General features: G+C 40.3%; 1 protein-coding gene across 4 annotated transcripts in view; it reads left to right on the plus strand.

The window, feature by feature from the left end:
* The window catches only part of LARGE1 (LARGE xylosyl- and glucuronyltransferase 1), a 421,577-nt gene that overhangs the window by 96,123 nt on the left and 309,550 nt on the right, over positions 1–15,904 (plus strand). For all 4 annotated transcript variants that reach the window (XM_020809629.3, XM_073000045.2, XM_073000044.2 and 1 more), the window contains exon 2: positions 13,955–14,141. In XM_020809629.3, the coding sequence (XP_020665288.1) occupies positions 14,036–14,141 (106 nt within the window). In that variant the 5' untranslated portion in view covers positions 13,955–14,035. The remainder of the gene's footprint in view (positions 1–13,954; positions 14,142–15,904) is intronic.

Here is a 15,904-nt window from a genome sequence, read left to right on the forward strand (position 1 = left end):
CTGTTATATAAATGTTGTCAGGTAAGCAAGTATGAGGTCCTTTTTCCTTTGGCTATGAACTAAGTCATCGTCGTTTAGTCGTTCAGTCATGTCCGACTCTTCGTGACCCCATGGACCAGAGCACGCCAGGCCCTCCTATCTTCCACTGCCTCCCGGAGTTTAATCAAATTCATATTGGTTGCTTCGATGACACTGTCCAACCATCTCATCCTCTGTCATCCACTTCTCCTCTTGCCTTTACAGTTTCCTAACATCAAGGTCTTTTCCAAGGATTCTTCTCTTCTCATGAGATGGCCAAAGTATTGGAGCCTCAGCTTCAGGATCTGGCCTTCCAGTGAGCACTCGGGGTTAATTTCCTTTAGAATGGATAGGTTTGATCTCCTTGCAGTCCAGGGGACTCTCAAGATCCTCCTCCAGCACCACAGTTCAAAAGTATCAATTCTTCAGAAAGCGATCAGCTTTCTTTATGGTCCAGTTCTTATTCCATACCTCACTACAGGAAAAACCATAGCTTTGACTATGGGGACTTTTGTTGGCAAGGTGATGTCTCTGCTTTTTAAGATGTTGTCAAGGTTTGTCATTGCTTTCCTCCCAAGAAGCAGGCGTCTTTTAATTTTGTGGCTGCTGTCTCTATCTGCAGTGATCATGGAGCCCAGGAAAGTAAAATCTGTCACTGCCTCCATATCTTCCCCTTCTATTTGCCAGGATGTGATGGGGCCAGTAGCCATGATCTTAGTTTTTTTGATGTTGAGTTTAAGACCGTTTTTTGCACTCTCCTCTTTCACTCTCATTACAAGGTTCCTTAATTCCTCCTCACATTCTGCCATCAGAGTGGTATCATCTGCATATCGGAGGTTGTTGATATTTCTTCCAGCAATCTTAATTCCAGCTTGGGATTCCTCCAGTCCAGCCTTCCTCATGATGTATTCTGCATATAAGTTAAATAAGCAGGGAGACAATATACAGCCTTGTCGTACTCCTTTCCCAATTTTCAACTAATAAATTGTTCCATATCCAGTTCTAAATGTTGCTTCCTGTCCCACGTATAGGTTTCTCAGGAGATAGATAAGGTGGTGAGGCACTCCCATTTCTTTAAGGACTTGCCATAGTCTGCTGTGGTACACAGTCAAAGGCTTTTGCATAGTCAATGAAGCAGAAGTAGATGTTTTCTGGAACTCTCTGGCTTTCTCTATAATCCAGCGCATGTTAGCAATTTGGTCTCTGGTTCCTCTGCCCCTTTGGAATCCAGCTTGTACTTCTGAGAGTTCTTGGTCCACATACTGCTGAAGCCTACCTTGTAGGATTTTGAGCATAACCTTGCTAGCATGTGAAATGAGTGCAATTGTACGATAATGAACTAAATAGTCTTATTAAAATGTGGAAACCAATTAAAAATAGGGAACTCAGTTTCTGCATAAATGGGCATATGCACTTGACTACATGAGTTCTGAAATAGAAGGAGAGAAAAGACCTGTTTGAGAGGAAGGTTAGGCCAGAGGGAAGAAAAGAACAAGAACACAGATGTGTTTCAGTATGTAAAACTAATGGGATTTTGAATCAGGTGAAGATGGAAACATTTGTTCTTGCTTTTATACAGGATAGCAGCAGTTATAGTTAAAATGCTATTGTAATTAAATTCTATAATTTTTTTAGTATGTTATAATCTCCTTTGGAATTTACAGTAATGGTCTTTTAAAATACATGCACAATTCTGATAGCTTCGATAAAATTTCCAAGCTTTTAGTCTAATACTGTTTATTGTGTACTGATTAATGGGAGCAAGAGAGAGTTGTTGCCAAATAAATCAGGCCATTGTGTATTTTGATACTTCTTAGAAGCTGATTGGGGATTACGGTGTAGATGGCAAAGTCTGATGGAGGTCCAAAGAATCATGATGTCCATTAACACTTCCAGGCAACTCTTTGGATTGCTCCAATTTGTCTCGTTTTTTATTATTGACACCCTCATCCCCGCCCGCAGCTTTTTTGGCAGCCATCATTCCACAAAATGTGAAAACATCCCCTATTTTGTTTACATAAAGTAAATGACATCATGCTACAACAATTAATCAACCTGGCATGATATACATATTGTACTAAAAGCCATGTCCTATGTATTAGAATTATGCTACATTAGTTAGAGATTTTTTTTAAAAAAGGTAGAAAACGAGGAAGGGACTTCTCTTGTGTCAGAAAGAAGCATAACAGCTAACAAAATGGGCAGGATGGATCACTCTTTTGAAAACACATGCAGTTGCTGGAAAACAGGGCAAACCACTCTAGCCGTCAAGAGTGGTCGTTTTGACCAGATAGGCAGGGTACAAATAGAATAAATAAATAAATAAATAAATAAACCAAACCGCACCAAAAACGAACCAAATAGTGAGCTGCACACACGTCTAATTGCTATCTCAGTTTTCAAATTATATTTCTTCACAACAGTACTGGATTAACTCTGTTTCTTGCCATTTCAATTTTAAGATCTGGCAAGTCCTTCCTGTTTTAGAGAGAAACTGCATCTGTCACTAGCTTAAGCCATCAAATCTTTCTTCTTGGTCATAACAATAACATTTCCTCATTTCCTAACATGATCTAAAAGAGGAAATGTAGGAAGATTGGCTTTATATCATTCAAATGGTGTCACAAATGGTTTTGTATAAATTGGATTAAACGGTGGCTTCAGTCGTATGGTGATTCTTACTTTAAGTTAGCCATTATTGTTTGTTCTGCTGTATTCATAATTTAAAAGTTGATGTTTTGAAGCAAGTTTTTCTTTAAGTCAGGGATGGCCAACTGGTGGCTCAAGAACAGTATTGGCCTTCTAATATTTGTCAGAATATACATCTGATTCAGAGCAGAACTTTGTCAGAAACCGTAAGTCTTCATGGCCATTTTGACTGGAGTATATGGGAGTTGTAGTCCAACCATTAGTTCAAAGTATATGTGGAATGCATGTAAGATCTAAAGGTTCAGCAACCTCTAAAGTTCTGTATGGTGTTCAGGGTTCACATTCTTGCTGCTGGTGAAGACAGTGTCTTTAGCCAAATCACTGTTATATGCTAGTGCTTTCAGCTGCTGTCAGTACAGAACTGATTTATTATCCTGATTTATTCTAAGACATTGAGAGAAGGCCTGATAGTGTTTTGAGAATATAAAACAGATTTAATCTTTCCCTGAGTTTGACAAATTATGTCCAAGATTATTGTCAAAAGCTTATTTCACTTAGCCAACTAGAATATAGTAAAAGTGTATCTGAATACATACAGAGTGTGTTTCCTTTTTCCACACCATGAGGAACAGCCTGCCTCTGCCACCCAGAATTAAGGAGGGCTGTGACCACATACAGCACTGTACTCCAGAAAACCTTTCAAGTTTTTCTGCAGATTGCCCCCATTTCCTGGCATGCCTAAGCAGAGCACATGAAATGTTCCATTTTCAAGGCCAAGGATAAAAACTAAGCAACACAATCTTAGAAATCCATACCATTTCCCCCCTTCATTCTTGTCTTCAGTGGTAATTCTTTACCACCCAGTTTTGTTTATTAATCACTTTTCAGGTTCCTGCCAGGAAACACAGGCCTTCAGCCAACACACTAGCAAATGGATAGGGATGAGAAAGTCTTTGATCATGGCCAACAAGAATGCTCAGAGGGGAAAGCTACATTGTGAAAGCTAAACTAGGCTGCTAGGAAATTCTGGAATAGATGTTCTTCAGAAGAATTATGTTTTCTAGTTCTGAATGATATTTGGAAATATTTCTTCCTCTTCCAGAAATTAGGAGGGATGTCAGCCCAGGTGGAATGGGATTGAAACAGGGAATGTCTCCATGCACAGAGGTGTGATTATGATTAAATGTGATTCCTGCTAGCTTGTACAGACTGCCAGTTTGTTTCAGTTCAGCTGGGGGTTCACCCCAACCAGTTGATTCATTAGCGACACAAGCAACAAGTACCATCTTCTAGCCATTTCATGTAGTTGGTTGATTAATTTTTTCTTAAATTTGATGTATTATCAGGGGAATTTTAGAAATGCTTGTCTCTTTTGTGCATTTTGTAGACTGCATATTTTCACTAAGTGAATACAGTGGTGCCCCGTATAGCGAGGTTAATCCGTTCCGGATTAACCCTCGCTATACGGAATCATCGCTAAACGGGTAGGGGAAAGGTATTGGAACGCATTAAACTTCGTTTAATGCATTCCAATACCTTCGTTACTTACCCGTTCAGCGAGGATTCCAGGTGCTGGCAGCCATTTTCGCGCCTTCGCTAAGCGAGGGCAGGGCGCGAAAACGGCTGCTGGCAGCCATTTCCGGGCTTCCGGTGGCCATTTTGGAACCGCCGATCAGCTGTTCGGCGGCTCCAAAATGGCCGCCGCAATACCCGATCTTCGCAATGCGGGTTTTCCCCATTGCGAAGATCGGGTATGTTTCCGTATAGCGATCCCGAAAAAGGGATCGCTATACGGAAACATCGCTATACGGTGCACTCGTTAAGCGAGGCACCACTGTAAATAGTTTCTCATTGCATTTTGGATCTTTATGTAGGAGTTTTAAAAGTTGAATGATAAGAATCTTGGGAAACTATGATGAAAATGTGCTTTTTCAAGTGCTGTTGCTTCTTCTCCAAAATTTTACTGTTTGGTAGAGATGTCCATCCCTAGTGTCACTTCCCCAGCCTGAAAATCATGTCTTCATGTTCCTTGGGAAGAGAATATGTGTGTTCAAACAGCCATGTCTGAGGTGCTGGTACCTAGGAAGGCTTCAGTGGTGCAGTTTGTTGAATCATTTTGGTTAACCAGAGCATTATTACTCTGCATGGAAATACAACTTCCAAATTATGAAATCTTAAATCCAAAGCATAGTAGATGTCACTTAGAAAATGATTTTTGATAATCATAACAGATAATAACTGTGCACATTGCATCTACAGTGGGGTCTTGACTTGAGAACTTAATCCGTATTGGAAGGCGGTTCTCAAGTCAAAAAGTTCTCAGGTCAAATCTGCATTTCCCATAGGAATGCATTGAAAACCATTTGATCTGTATCTGCTCTTTTCCGTCCATAGAAACTAATGGGAAGCTGCTATTCTGCCTTTGACCACTAGAGGGGGATATTTTGTTTCTTTATTTCTTAGGTCAAGAAAGGTGCAGGGAAGGCAGGGAAAATACAGTCCAGGCAGTACCGTACCAGGCAGTCCGAAGACTGTCTCCCAATCCACTCTCTAAACGCTGGGAGGAGTGAGGAAGCAGACAGGCACCCTTTTCACTGGCCAACAGTTAAATGAAAGTTCGAATTTTGCACTTTCCCTGCCTCCCAGGTGGGTTTTTTTTCAGTTCTTAACTCAAATCTAAGTATGTAAGTCAAGTCAATATTTTCCTATGAGAGTGGTTCTTAAGTCAAAATGTTCTTAACTCGAGCCGTTCTTAAGTCAAGACCCCACTGTAATATATAAGCAAGTAAATTATATCTTCCTTAACAGAAACTGGAACAGTATGGTAACATCCACTGTATGAAACAATCACTTGTACCACTTATACAGAGAAAATATGACATTCATTTGGAATATGGCGCCTGAAAAAAATGTAGTCCAAAAGTGTAGCTTTTTAAAGCTCTGGTTCTACTTTCTGCACACAGCAGCTGTTGATATTTTTAATTTTTATTAGCATTAGGAGGAGCTTGACTTTTTATTCTTCCTGAACATTTCATAGAGGACTATGGCTTACTATATTTTTATTAACTGATCAAGGGATTTATATGAGCAAGCCACTTCACTAGATCCTAACATCATATTCTCCACGCTAAAAAACTTAAAGGTTCCTAAATTGTACATTCTTCTGTAACCCCAAGTACACATTTCCATACTTAAATTGAAAATATTTTCATGTCATGGTGGCACTCCTCTTATCCCTTTCATTCTAGTATTTACCACTTGTTAAGCTGTACCAAGCAGTTGTCAAGTATAATAATATTGAGCCATGACAAATATACATAAAAAGTAAATAAATGTTTGTTTTAGGAAATAACTTGGTATACTTTTGGCTGCTTTGTGCATGCAGAGTATATAATATCTTTTCTTCTAGATGGCTGTGGGATTGTTGCAGCTCTGTCAACTGCAGGGTGTTCTGTTAAATAATGCATCAACTGCTGGGCTGTGGCACTTCCAATTTGTTTTCTGTCTTAACTTCATATGGTGCTTAGAATACAGGTGAAGAGTAGATACTGCTGCAATTAAGGCTTTCTGAATTTCTGGAAAGCATTTAAAAGTTATACAAAGTGACATACTTTTTTTTTCTTCCTTGCTTTCTGAAGGGATGGGATCATCTGACACAGTAAAAAGAAACTGCAAAGCTAGACTATCACTATACCTTATTTATCTTACTTGGTATGAACAGTTATCTTTGAACATAAGCCAGACAGATAGTGAATGAAATCCTGTTGCTTAGCACAGAAAATCACAACTAGAGTACACCTGTGGAATCCGTAGGGACTTGGTGACTCATCTCTGTAAGTTTCATTTATTCAGTTGGTCTACTCTGGTTGCTATGCTAAGCAACAGGATTTCAGTCAAACTCTTGTTTTACCTTAAAGACTAATATGTATTTTTTTGAACTTCATCTACTCACTTCATCAGATGTAACTATATTTATGCAATAAGTTTCTGCAACCCTGTGGATGCTTTAGAAAAAATAAAACCTGAAGTTTTGATGTAAGAAGATATTTGCATATTACAACATCTATAGATCTATGGACAAGGCCTGCCATTAGTAAATATAATAGGCCAGAATATAGCAGTTGAATAATTAGATCCCTTCAAATTATATTTATTTGCTCATCTCTTTGTTTTTGGTGTTCAGCTTTGCTTGGACCAGAGCTGAAATCATGCAGAAAGTATCACAAAGAGATTCCTCGCCCATTCCCCATTTAAAAAAACAAAACTAAACAGTGGCCCATTGTATCACATAACAATGGGAAGAAAGATTTATCATGGAATCATGGACTCATGAAGTTGGAAGGGGGCTATAAGGCCATTGAATAATCCAACTCCCTTAGTGCTGAAATACGAATCAAAGGATATCTGCCAGGTAGCTGTTTAAATTTATCTTGAATGCCTCCAATGTTGCAGCACTCAGCACCTCTCAAGGTAATTAGTTCCCCTGTTGTACAGTTCTAATAGCTAGGAACTTTTTTTGATAATCAGCTGAAATCTGGCTTCCTGTAACTTGGGCCCATTGTTGCATGTCCTGCAATCTGGGATGACTGAGAACAGATCCTGCCCCTCCTCTATATGACAGCCTTTCAAGTATTTGAAAAGTGCTATCCTATCTCCCTTCAGTCTTCTTTTCTCTACTCCTGAAACCTGATCTTGGTTTAACACAAAGAAAGCTATGCTAAATTGAAAGTACATACCTTTTGTGATTCAGGGCTTCATCATGAAAAATAGTTGAGTTTGCCTTCCAGGCAACTAGTCTTGCTTCAGCTGTGATTTAACCAGTATGTTTTCCAGAACTTGAGAAATCGTTTTAAAGACAATAAGAGATCCATTCCAATATAGAATCCATACTACACACACACACATGTGTACACAAAAGAAGTGAGGGAGATTAAACTGAACTTGTCATACATTTTGAAGGACATTTGTGTGCCTTTTTAAAAAGATGCCTCTTAGTTAAGCAATTTTAAATGAAACCACTTTCATAGAAGTGTCTCTTGAAATAGGAACAAAGTGGAAGTTTTATCAACAAGATAAAGTACAACTGGTCCCCAGTTGCAGGTTTCCATGAAAGCTTTGTAAATTGTTGCTCACTTGCTGGTATTTTTGCATGCACTTGAACACCCCTATGAAATATTCAATAGTTCTTTTGTTTTATAAATGAAATGCAAAATAGAATACTAGATAAGACAGAGTTACCATCTTTTTATAAATTGACATTAAAGTCACTAGGCACCTCCAAGACTCTTTTCATCCTGCTTTAGTAACATTAAGTACAAAATGTAACATTTAATATCATTAAGTACAAAATGTAATCATATAGCACTCTAACTAGTCAAATCATGGGGAAATTGATAAGCTTTGTAACATACTCAGAAGGCAAATCTGTTAAGCAGATAAGTAAACAGCTGAGTTTACTACATAGCAGAGGAAATGTAGCAAATCACTCAGAAATGAATTTGTTGAGATGAGTTTATAAAATAATTGCATTGCTTCTATTCGTTTTAACAGGATTTACACTAAGAGTCAGTGTGCTGTATTGGTTAGAGCAGTGGTTCTTAACCTTTGTTACTCGGATGTTTTTGAACTGCAACTCCCAGAAACTCCAGCCAGCACAGTTGGTGGTGAAGGCTTCTGGGAGTTGCAGTCCAAAACTCCTGAGTAACCCAAGGTTAAGAACCAGTGGGTTAGAGGGTTGAACTGGAATTTGGGAACCTACGTTCTAGTTCCCACCCAAACACAAAACTTACCAAGTGACCTTAGGGATACTCTCTTCCTCTCCCCATTCCACCATTTCACCTGCATCACAGATTTTTGGAAACTAAAATGGGGAAGAGGCACCAGTTTGCCACATCAGCAGTGTACCATTTCCTGAGATTTCAACACCAAAACATAACATCAGACATCAGATCAGATCATACCAACTGAATAGGCAAGTAGCTGAGGAGGTTTCCTGCCACTGACCTCCAGGTTTAGTGCCACTGCACTAGGTTTAGTGCCATAGCTTGAGCAACAAGAAGACTAATGAGTCATGATATTGGTTTTCCTCTCTAGGCACTAGCTTGGAATATGTGTTTTCTATGTATAGAAGCTATTTGTATGGAGGGACATTTTGCAGTATAAAGGCCCATCTTGCAGTATAAAGTGGTACATCCCAAATGAGAGCATAAGCAGTTAAAGACTTAAAAGGAGAGCAATTACCTGTAGTGACTGTGACGATTGCCCATGTCACTCATGTCCTTCATATTCATGAACTGATTTGCATGAGCCAATGAGAGGACTGGAGAGGCGGAGTCAGCAGCTACATGAGGTTTGGCAGAAGAAGGAGGAGTCAGATAGGGCTGGTTAGTCAGAGAGGGAACAGATACTGAGAGAAATAGCGCTGGTTAGGAAAATAGGTAGAGAAGGTGGTAATGATATTACAAGCAAAAAGAAGTATGTATTGAGAGGACTGTTGATTATTTGCTTGTGTATAATGTGTATCTGAGAAACTTCTGTTATTATTCAATCTGCTTCACTTCAATAAATAAGATCTTTTTCTGTTCACAAGTCAAGTGTTCTGACATACATCATCTATATCAGTGATTCTTAACCTTGGGTTACTCAGGTGTTTTTGGACTGCAACTCCCAGAAGCCTTCACCACCAGCTGTGCAGGCTGGGGTTTCTGGGAGTTGCAGTTCCAAAACACCTGAGTAACCCAAGGTTAAGAACCACTGATCTATGTATTGTGGATTGAGGTAATCTACTGGTGGCAGCAAGAGAAAAATGTGATGTGAGTCTTTGTGAAGGAAAGACAAGCAGGGGTCACAAGGGTGAACACCACAGTGACCAAGTCTAGTTGTTTTGGCATTGACAGTGTAATGAACTTAACATTTCAGAAGTTGTGTAGAAAGTGGGAGTGACCTGTCTGTTACTTTACTACTGTGTTACTGCCTACCTGGGGGCTGTTCAGCAATGGATGCAGGAGAATGGAATGAGGCTGAACCCCTTTGTTTGGGTGGCCCAGACACCAGTGGTTTGGGAAATTCCCTCTGTTTTTTTTTTTGGGGGGAGGGGTGACTCTTACCACCAAGAGTGAGATTTGCAGCTTGGGTGTACATCTGGACCCGGCGTTCACCATGGAAACTCAGGTGGCATCAGTGGTCCATTCTGCACACTTCCATCTTCGGCGGATTGCCCAGCTGCGTCCCTATCTTGATGTGGGGGCACTCACCACTTTGGTTCATGCACTTGTAGTCTCAAGATTAGACTACTGTAATGGGGCTGCCTTTGAGACTGACACAGAAACTCCAGATGGTGCAGAATACAGTGGCAAGACTTCTTACAGGGGTTAAAAGATACCACCATATTTCCCCCACTCTGGCCACCTTCCATTGGCTGCCCATTTGCTTCTGCATTGATTTTAAAGTACTAACAATGACATATAAAGCCCTATCTGGCACAGCACCTCCTCCCACCCTGTTTTGACAGAGTCACTTGTTCCAGCCAGTCCAGGCGGCTTAGGGGTCTTTTGCCAAGGGAGGTCTGGCAGGAAAGAACGAGGAACCGTGCCTTCTCGGCAGTGGCCCCTCACCTCTGGAACAACTTGCCCGTGGAAATCTGCCTGGCTCCCTCTCTAGGTGTCTTCAGGAGTAAAGTTAAGACCTAGTTATTTGGGTAGGCTTTCCCTCCAGCCGTATCTTAAATTCTACATTTTTGCCATCTTAGAGTTATAGTATATGTTCATTTGTCTAACTGTTTTTTAAATGTGTAATGCCACCCAGAGTAGACCTTTGGTCTAGATGGGTGGTGCAGAAGTCTAAATAAATAAATAAATAGAGTAACGTTTTCTGGTTTTGGTTGTTGTGGGTTTTTTGGGCTCTTTTGCCGTGTTCTGAAGATTGTTCTTCCTAATGTTTCACCAGTGGCTGGCATCTTCAGAGGACGGGAGTCAGAACTGTGTGCTCTGGTGCAGTTTGTTTGGACAGTTGAGTATTTGTAGCTGTGGGATCAGCTTTTGTCCTTTTCAGGAGATGGGTGATTGTGGTGATCAGTGTGTTTTTTTTGTTGTGGGTTTATTGTTCTGATAAGGGGGAGAGATTATCTGTCACTGTGATTGATGGGTATCGTTAGCAGGTCTTTTGTGTGCGGTGATCACCGGTCCTTGTAGCTGGGTAGAATTCATTGGCCTTTTGCAGGCTATATTTTTCAGTGCTGGGAGCCAGGCTTTATTGAGATTTAAACTTTCTTCTTTTTTGTTGAAGCTCTGCTGGTGTTTATGGATTTCAATGGCTTCCCTGTGAAGTCTAACATAATGGGTGCTGGTGTTGTCCAGTACTTCTGTGTTTTGAAACAGAATTTCATGTCCAGCTTGTTTCAGGGCATCTTCAGCTACTGCTGATTTTTCCGGTTGTTTTAGTCTGCAGTGTCTCTTTGATTCTGTTGTGGATGCTGAATTTTGTGGTTCAAATATATACCTGTCCACAACTGCAAGGTATCCGGTATACTCCTGCAGTGGTAAGGTTTTGTGGTTACTTTTCAAAGTTAGAATTCAAGGGTGTTAAGAGACATTTTGAGAGGAGTTGGGTTTTTGTTTTTTTGTTTTTTGAGATTTATGACATTCTCTTATCAATGCTGATTGCCACCATTCTCTTTGGGAAAAGCTGAGTACTGGTCTTTCTTTTGTAGATATGAAGACAAAGCTAAAAGTTCCAAAGTTCAACCAGTGCATATTCATGGCTGAGCTGGGATTTGCACCTGCATCTCACATATTCAAATCTATTTTTGTGATATGTGTCATGCTTTTCTTTGTACATCCTCTCATTTGGAGGTTGTGCCGATCTTCTTGGTTGCCGAAAATTTGGTGCCAGTTTTGTTCTTGTTTATTTAATAACTTGATTAGAAACATCAACTTCAGCAAAAAATAGCTAGTTGAATATCAAGTAGCTTTTGGGACGTAATTTTGCTTCTCTAATTTCTTCTTCTAAAATCTGATCCAGATACTTCTTAGGTAGAGAATAGTACTAGTAAGGTGTATTTGTAATCTCTATCTTTTATGTGGGTTGGTCCAGTTATACAAGAGAGTAGCACAAAAGGGTAACATAGGTGTGAAACATATTTCATAATTGGTAAAGTCTTTGTTTTCTGTGTCCATGAAAATCAATCAAGCACAAACATAATCACAAATTAAAATTAAAATAAGTTATTAAGGTTTTCTTGAAAATATCTCCCAACCTATGTCACACTTCACAGAAGCTCTGATAATTGTGTTCCTTAAGCTCAAACTCACAAACTTCCTATTATAAAAGATCCATGATTACAAAAAGGGAACTGTTAATTAACTCTCACTGTCTAAGCAAAGTGCAATTGCTAAAGAAGTTCAGATCTATTAATTTTTTTAAAAAAATCTGTGTCCTATATTGGTTTGCCTGAAGAAGTAAGCCAAAAGTGCAGCCCATAGTATTTATTTCTTCCCAAGTTTCAGTTGAATGTAATGGTACTGAATGAATACTGAACTACTTGGGTGGAATATTGCTGTATTCTGTGAAAGAATGATGAAGTCGATATTCAATTTCATTATATGGTATGAAGGACAAAGCTAATATTAAAACATTACCCATAAAATCATAATGCCCTTGATTTTGCTTGTCCTCCTATCTTTTGAATTCTTCAGAATACTTATATGGTGTCAAGGAAAGCCTCCCCAAATGCATGGTAATAATAAGAACTGTATGCCACTGCAGAAGAGAAAATAGCTGCTAACGCCCCAACTAGAGCTCAGCTGCAGACAGCTAACCAGCTGGGAAGGGAACTTGGTGGCAGGATATGGCCCCACTGGTCTCCCTGGGAGGAAGAGCTTTCCCTCAGGAGAACCCTGCCCTTGAGGAGGTCTTCTTTATTGTGACGTAGCAGGCCACTCTGATGTCACTGCCAACTCAGGCCTCTCAGGGTGCCCACCACACCACTACACATTCGCTGCCACCAATTATAATTACTATTCAAGAAGGACAACTGTTTCCTTCAAAACAAAACTGGTTTATTGGTATAACAAAATAAAATATGAAAATCGCAAGTAGCTAATCACGATGTCAATCACTGTTTCTTATTTAATTAGTCACAGACTTCCCTCACTGAACACTTAGGCGCGCAGGCCTCTAAACAAGCTCTTTCTCTCTCACACTCCAGATCTGATCTCTCACACCCTCTTCACACCCCTTTTTCTTCCAACTCCCCCCTCTTCAGCTCCACCCTCCGTCACCCCATTGGCTGATGATTCACTGCCCAGCCGTGACGGACAGGTGGGGTCAGGGCTGCCTGTTACACTCCCAAATAATTTTTTACCTGCAGCTGAAATCTTTGCCTGGGGTCTTCTTGGCAGGCTTATACTTTTATTATGGGTTGGGAGGCAGTCTAGCCTCCTCCTCATGTTCCAGCGGAGCGCTACCTTGTCCAAGGAGCCTTCTGTGCCTTCAAGGGTCCAGTGTCTACAGGATCCAGCAATCACCACCCACCCACCTACCCTTGTTTGGTTCAGAAAATCCCAGCTCATCCTTCAAAGGGCTCCTCTGGCAGGGTTGTGACAGTGATCTGTGGTTGTTAAGAGTCATTTGTCACATTCGTTTTTTAAAAAGTTTTAAGTAGAGCTTGGGAAAGTTACTTTCTGGGATTACAGCTGGAATAATCTCCCAGGAGCTGAAGTCCAAAAAAAGTAACTTTCCTACGCTCTGGTTTTTATTATTCATTGAATGACATAAGCTGTACACTGAAAAACATGATGTTTGAAGGGACCCTCACAAAACGTCACTCTCCTTTACTGTTTATTTCAGCTTCTGGCTCTTCCGTTTTCAGCTGTTATGCCTGCTGCTCTTTGGAAAGAGAAACTACGAACCCAGGTGGCCCTGTTTTATCTACGCAGGAATACCACCTGTGCAGAGACATCAAGGAGAATGGAGTTTTTATTTTATTTTCAAAGGGCAGCATAAAATTGTTGCTTTTTCATACAATGTATGTTGCATGTGTAGCTGATACGAGGCGATGCTCTATTGATTTATGCCCTTTCATGATGCTTCTAAGGTGCGCATTTATTGTTTTTGACATTTTACAGAGTGCTGAAATTGGGACTATGTTTTGCAGCCTGTGTGGCCTATTTTTACCCTCATTTGCAAGGACTGTGGGAAAGTTAGACTCTCTTGCCTAGAGATGGGTGGTTGCACTGGCAAGGTTCTGAACTGTGTTGATCATGATTCTGTCTCTTTCCCCCCAAACCAGAAAATAATATGTGGGAGACTGTGGACTCCATGCTTCCAACATAGGACCAGGACCAAGTTGGGACTCTCCACTTCTGAGAGAATGCTGGGAATGTGCAGAGGGCGACGGAAATTCCTGGCTGCCTCTCTGACTCTACTTTTTGTTCCTGCAATAACCTGGATTTATCTGTTTGCTGGAAGCTTTGAAGGTAAGCAGAAAAGACTGTTTCCTTTGATAAGGACAAGGAGCTGGTGTGTTCTGGGATTTCTGTTGATGTCACTTCTGATCTAGCAGTCTTTGGACAGATGGGATGAAGTTGTCATCTGTTGCCTCCTCCTCTCTCACCCACTAGGAGAAGAAGGAATTGGGGGAAGTTGTCTTTGCTTAGTGACATTTTAAGTATTTTTATTCCACATCTCCCTGGCTGGTTAGTTTCCTGTAGGCTGAAGCACAAATTGATTTATTAGCATCCTAGACTGAGGCATCTCAGACTGAAGATTTAGAACAAAATTGTATATACTAACATGGGAATGTTTGGAAGAAAATCACCTTATCTATATATCTGCCCACCCTTTTAGAAATAAATGCATTTTAATCAAGCCAGTCCATGAAAAAGGTAGTGCACATCACACCTGGTGGAACATTGTTGGAAACAGTCTATGTGCATTTCTAGATTCAAGCTTGATGTTTAGCAGTAATCTTCTATCTGTTCTAATTTTTAGTAATTTGACAAAGAACACTTTTTAAATTTAGTAATTATTCTATCATTTATTTTATAAATCATTTATAATATAATTTAATATAAACAGTCTATTACTGAGGGTCTGAGCCATTCATACTACCTGCTCTCTGATACTTTCAGCCCATGAATAAAGTCTGTAAGCTAAGGTTGTGATCATGAGCCAAATGTTGCCTTCCTATCCTCCACTGAGTTTGTATCATAAATTTACAGTCACATGATGCATGACCATTAGATAAGATTTTACCCGGTGAGCATGCTAATTGTGGATCATGTCCCGCTCGGCCAGAGGCTTCTACTTTTTTTTGTTGCAGATATTTTCAAAAACATGTTATATTGCTCTGTGTATGAATGGTCTTATTGCAATTTTTCTGATCTACTGTCACCGTTCATGTCCTTTTAAACTGTTTTGAATTTTTATTTAATTTTTATTTTTACCATGGCACTTCTGTTGGTACATCAGTTAACTTCTGTGAAACTGTGTCAGTAAGAAGGTCTAGGAGCTAACTGAATTGGAAGGGAATGACTCAGTAACCCAAAGACACATTGGAATGTACATCCTGGAATAAATACCATGTGACTACAAAGCACAAAAGGAAGGGGATTTAAAGTCACATAACCATAGGGGGACTGTGGCTTAAGTATGAGGATAAAAAACATCCTCCCCCAAATGCCTGGGGGAATGCAAATTTCTTGTGCCCAGCTATCAAGAGCCCTGCTTCTTCTAAGGAAATATGCCATAATGTTTTGTTACGAGTATTAATTACTGTACAATATTTTGTTGCAAGTGTCAGTCACAAATGTTAAGTGTGAATCTGCTGGCTGCATAGCTCAGTGAGTTACTAAGTTTGTGGCTGTGGAGCCAGAGTTGGGAGTTAAATCCTCCCCCCCCACCCCCCGTTTTATCCCGGGGTAGCCAACCTATGTGGCCCTGGGCAAACTGCAAAGTCTACTGTGCTGGGATTGTGCAGTTTGTGCAAGGCCACCTAGATTGCATGCTCTGCAACTGTGTAACTTGTTCACAGAGAATGTAACCCCATCAGCCGCACTTTGAGTGGTTTCATCTGACCGCTTTCCCAGGAGGCAGAGTGGAGATTCAGACTCTTGTCTCTTGGCCATTGAGCTATACCCGCTGAACTGAAAATTAATGATAAGTAAATCTTCCCCTATTTGTCAAACCTCCATTCCATTGACAGGATCCGGTTTGGCAGCTTCAGCCACCATCTCCCACC

This window comes from Pogona vitticeps, chromosome 5 (assembly GCF_051106095.1).
Source record: "Pogona vitticeps strain Pit_001003342236 chromosome 5, PviZW2.1, whole genome shotgun sequence".
Lineage (NCBI taxonomy): Eukaryota > Metazoa > Chordata > Lepidosauria > Squamata > Agamidae > Pogona > Pogona vitticeps.